Source organism: Mustela erminea, chromosome X (assembly GCF_009829155.1).
Source record: "Mustela erminea isolate mMusErm1 chromosome X, mMusErm1.Pri, whole genome shotgun sequence".
Classification (NCBI taxonomy): domain Eukaryota; kingdom Metazoa; phylum Chordata; class Mammalia; order Carnivora; family Mustelidae; genus Mustela; species Mustela erminea.
Window position 1 is genome coordinate 104,465,904 of NC_045635.1, and position 4,994 is coordinate 104,470,897.

General features: G+C 37.6%; 1 protein-coding gene across 1 annotated transcript; it reads left to right on the plus strand.

Moving 5' to 3' along the window:
• Positions 1-690: 690 nt before the first annotated feature.
• LOC116583152 (T-complex protein 1 subunit zeta-like) lies at positions 691-2,642 on the plus strand. The gene is given in 4 exon segments (XM_032331169.1): positions 691-1,442; positions 1,444-1,464; positions 1,466-1,676; positions 1,679-2,642. Coding segments are annotated over 4 exon segments (1,593 nt in total). The 5' UTR covers positions 691-725; the 3' UTR covers positions 2,323-2,642.
• The last annotated feature ends 2,352 nt before the right edge of the window (positions 2,643-4,994 follow it).

Below are 4,994 nucleotides of genomic sequence, written 5' to 3' on the forward strand. Positions count from 1 at the left end.
TTAAAAGCTCTTTCACTTCCACTTGGATTTGTGGTATCTACCAATTTAGTAGATATACTATTCATATTTTCAAAGAATTCATTAACCAAATTATTAAACAGGCCAGAGATCAGAGAACTTTTTTGGCATGTTGTTGGAGATCTCCTTTTAGGTTGTCATTATTCCATTTTAAGTTGACGCTATTTTGTTAAACTGCATCCTTTGTTTTAGTTTTTCAACTAGTTATACTTTCCTTTAATGTTAGCATCATCTGTCTCACATTTCTCTATCCTGTTGGGATGTGGCAAAAATCTAACATCTAGAGACACTACTGTTGGACTATTATATTCTTGGACTATTAATTATTGAGCCTGCCAGAATAGAAAATGAACATAAAAATATATATCTATATCTCTTTCTATATATATTTTGCAAATTTTGTTGAGTCAGTACAAAAGTTCTCCTGTGGCTGCTTTAGGACATGGTTCTGAAAGTTTTAAGTAGTGCTTCATCTGTTACTGCATTGCTTCATGAACGTGAATAGATTGTTATTTATTGACTTCTTACTCTATTGAGAGTACTGTGGGACACCAAGAAATAACTATGTGGTCCTTTTTAGTGACTCTCTTACATCGTAAAAATATGATACTTAAAATACTTAAAATACGTAAAAATAGGCCACGCTGAGCCGGCGTTGGACACTCGGCACGCTGCCAGGTCTCTTCCTCTTCCTGTGCTGGTTAGCCATGGCTGCCGTGAAGACCCTGAACCCCAAGGCCGAGGTAGCTCGAGCCCAGGCGGTGTTGGCGGTGAACATCAGCGTGGCCCGGGACCTGCAGGACGTGCTGAGGACCAACTTGGGGCCTAAAGGTACCATGAAGATGCTGGTTTCGGGAGCTGGAGACATCAAGCTCACTAAAGACGGCAATGTACTGCTTCATGAAATGCAAATTCAGCACCCAACAGCCTCCTTAATAGCCAAAGTAGCAACAGCCCAAGATGACATAACTGGTGATGGTACCACTTCCAATGTCTTAATCATCGGCAAGCTACTGAAGCAGGCAGATCTCTACATTTCTGAAGGTCTTCATCCCAGAATAATAACAGAAGGATTTGAAGCTGCAAAGGAAAAGGCACTTCAGTTTTTGGAACAAGTCAAAGTAAGCAAAGAAATGGACAGGGAAACACTTATAGATGTGGCCAAAACATCTCTGCGTACTAAAGTGCATGCTGAACTTGCTGATGTTTTAACAGAGGCTGTGGTGGACTCCATTTTGGCCATTAAAAAACAAGATGAACCTATCGACCTCTTCATGGTTGAGATCATGGAGATGAAACATAAATCTGAAACTGATACGAGCTTAATCAGAGGTCTTGTTTTGGACCATGGGGCACATGGGGATATGAAACAAAGAGTAGAAGATGCATACATCCTCACATGCAACGTGTCATTAGAATATGAAAAAAACAGAAGTGAATTCTGGCTTTTTTTTACAAGAGTGCGGAAGAGAGAGAGAAGCTTGTAAAGGCTGAAAGAAAATTCATTGAAGATAGAGTTAAAAAAATAATAGAATTGAAAAAGAAAGTTTGTGGTGATTCAGATAAAGGATTCGTTGTTATTAATCAAAAGGGAATTGACCTCTTTTCCTTAGATGCTCTTGCAAAAGAAGAAGGTATAGTAGCTCTGTGTAGAGCTAAAAGAGAAATATGGAAAGGCTGACTCTTGCTTGTGGTGGAGTGGCTCTAAATTCCTTTGATGACCTAAGTCCTGATTGTTTGGGACATGCAGGACTTGTCTATGAATATACATTGGGAGAAGAGAAGTTCACTTTTATTGAGAAATGTAACAATCCTCGCTCTGTCACATTATTGATCAAAGGACCAAATAAGCACACACTCACACAAATCAAAGATGCAATAAGAGATGGCTTGAGGGTTGTTAAAAATTCTCTTGATGATGGCTGTGTAGTTCCAGGAGCAGGTGCAGTGGAAGTGGCAATGGCAGAAGCCTTGATTAAGTACGAGCCCAGTGTAAAGGGCAGGGCCCAGCTGGGAGTTCAAGCATTTGCTGATGCATTGCTCATTATTCCCAAGGTGCTTGCTCAGAATTCTGGTTTTGACCTTCAGGAAACACTAGTTAAAGTTCAAGCAGAACATTCAGAATCAGGTCAACTTGTCGGTGTGGACCTGAACACAGGTGAGCCAATGGTAGCAGCCGAAGTAGGCATATGGGATAACTATTGTGTAAAGAAGCAGCTGCTTCACTCCTGCACTGTGATTGCCACCAACATTCTCCTGGTTGATGAGATCATGTGAGCTGGAATGTCTTCTCTAAAAGGTTGAATTTGAAGCTTCCTTCATGTCATCCAAATCATGAAGACTATAGAGTGATCCTAAGAATATAGCGACAATTTTGTCCAAGCTTCAAACAATTTTCAAAAGCATCTTCTTTTCCCATATGAAAAAAGAGAACACTGACACTTAAATTCTGAAGTTCTGAAATTACAGTATTTTTTTAAATCGCACTGCAGTGTACACCCATCAAGCAGGCCGGTTTTACCCAATGAGAAGGATGTTTGCTTTAGCTAGAGTGATAACAAAAGTCCCATGTTAGTTAAGTATATGTTATCTACCTTGTTATTAAATGTAACTTGAAAAACAAACAAACAAAAATACGTAAAAATACTCTCTTACATCGTATTTTTACGATGTAAGCCTGTTTGCCCTACTCATGTTAGCTTAGTCACCTTATAATTTCAGGGCCCTGATCACAAGGGAGGTTTTCTGTGAGATTATTTATGGCACATTGTGAACATATCCTGTCAGATAAAAAAAAAAAAACCCACAACTCTGACACAGTGCTTTTCAATCTTTATTTACCACAAAAGAAATGCATTTTACATCAAGAGTATTATGTATCTATCCCCCACAAAACAAATGCATTTTATGTCAAGGCTTATTATCTATTTATCCATCTATGATTGTAGATGTACATATGTATGCACATAAGAATATATGCATATGAACATAATCATGTGCCTGTGTGTATATATGTCAAAACAACTATTTCATAACACAATATTTACGCTCATTGCTTGGTTTTATAAGCCTGTTTAGTTTATTTTATTAAAATTTTTTTGGGTGACCATTATATTGCCTTTTTTAATCCACTAATACTCTGTGTTCTAAGGTGGAATCTCTGATGATGATGGTTGCACCACATCATCTTCATTCATGAGGTGGAGAGACATATACTCAAAGGTTTTAGAAATACATCACCACTAAGCACGATGAGAATTTACAGCTCTCCATATTGTCTAGGACACCATTTCCTCTATGTGATCTAGGATATGTTTTTTTGTAGATTAGGGCACTCCAAGGAAAACATTCATTTGTTCCTTCAGGAAGAACAGATGTAAGCAGAATGCAAACGAACATTTATAAAATGCCTATTATGTCCTAGGTACTGTTAGAGGTATTTTGCAAATTTGGTTATTTTTGTCTTCAAAAAGAAGTAAGGATCATGGACTATTGTAATATGCCCAAGATCACTAAATTCTTTTATCTAAGAAATTTAGATAAATTTAGGCCCAGAATCTTTCTGATTTTAAAGCCAGTATACATTCCACTATGCTGCACTAACTTCCACTTTAAAATTTGACTTGTTTTTATGCATTTAACTGTACTTTTCTTCCCACCCAATTCATGAAACTCCAACTGCCTCTTTTTGTTTGTTTATTTTTTAGTAATCTCTACACCCAATGTGGAGCTTGAATTTAAAATCCCAAGATCAAGAGTCACATGCTCTTCTGACTGAGCCAGTGAAGCACCCCTCCAATTGCCTTTTTAACAAGATTTATTTGGAATACAGATCATTATACTCCAAGTTTCTTCTATATTCCTTATTTGAGACTCTGGTTTGTATAGTTGTTAATAGCACAGGCTCTGGATTCTCTAGAGCCAGATATCCTGGTTTTGAATCTTGGCCCTTCTACTTTGTTAGCTGTATAATTGTCTTGAGCAAGGTACTTAGTCTCTCAGTGTCCAAATGTCTTCATCTGTAAAAAGAAGATATTAGTAACTACTTCATATTGTTTGTGTGAGGATTAAAATGAGTGAATAATGTAAAGGACTTAGATGGCATAATGTCTTGCACATAATGCTAAATAAGTGTTATTATAAATGTCTCATGTACTTACCCACAAGGTGTATTTTGTTTCAGAAGGATAGCTAGCTGCCTCCATTGTATGCTGTGTGGGATACTGAAAGGACCAAATAGAAGAAAACTGTCTCTTGTAATGCACTTTCATGGTGTTCCTTCTTGATTTGAAACTCTAGCCATTAGAGAACCACTGATGGGAAACACAATGAGAAGGAGGGGGCACTATCTTTAGAAGGGCACTAACTCAAGTTACCAAGAAAGGACTCTGTTATACTCTGATATTTAGCCAAATATAAATCTGATTAAATTGGGGACTGGTATAAAATGGAGAGGCCTAGCAAGAGGAGTCCTGGCCCACTTCCTCTATCTCTGCTTTAACCACAGGGCAATTTGCCTCCTCTTTTATATGTCTAGAGGTAAAATGAGCAATTCTTCTCCTCATAAGGTGTACATTATGAGTCACTCACTGAACTTGAAACAAAGTTAATGTCCAAATAGTCAGTTTGACCCCTATAATTGAGATATGACTATACTCCTCTCATTTTAAATATGAGGAAGCTAAAAACTTTCAAATAATTTGCCTTATTATTTGGGCTTCTCAACCTGGACATTATTGACACTTGGGCTCATATAAGTCTTTGTTTTAGGGGCCTATTCTGTGTATTGTGGGATGTTTAACAGCATCCCTAATCTCTACCCAGTAGATTCTAGTTGCACTCACTAGCTGTGATAACCAAAAATATTTCTAGACACTGCCAAGTATTCTAGGCATGGAATGTGCAGGGTATAAAATTATCTTGGGTTGAAAACAACTGCCTTAGGTTAGAAACTTATAAGGTAGGGAGCTAGGACT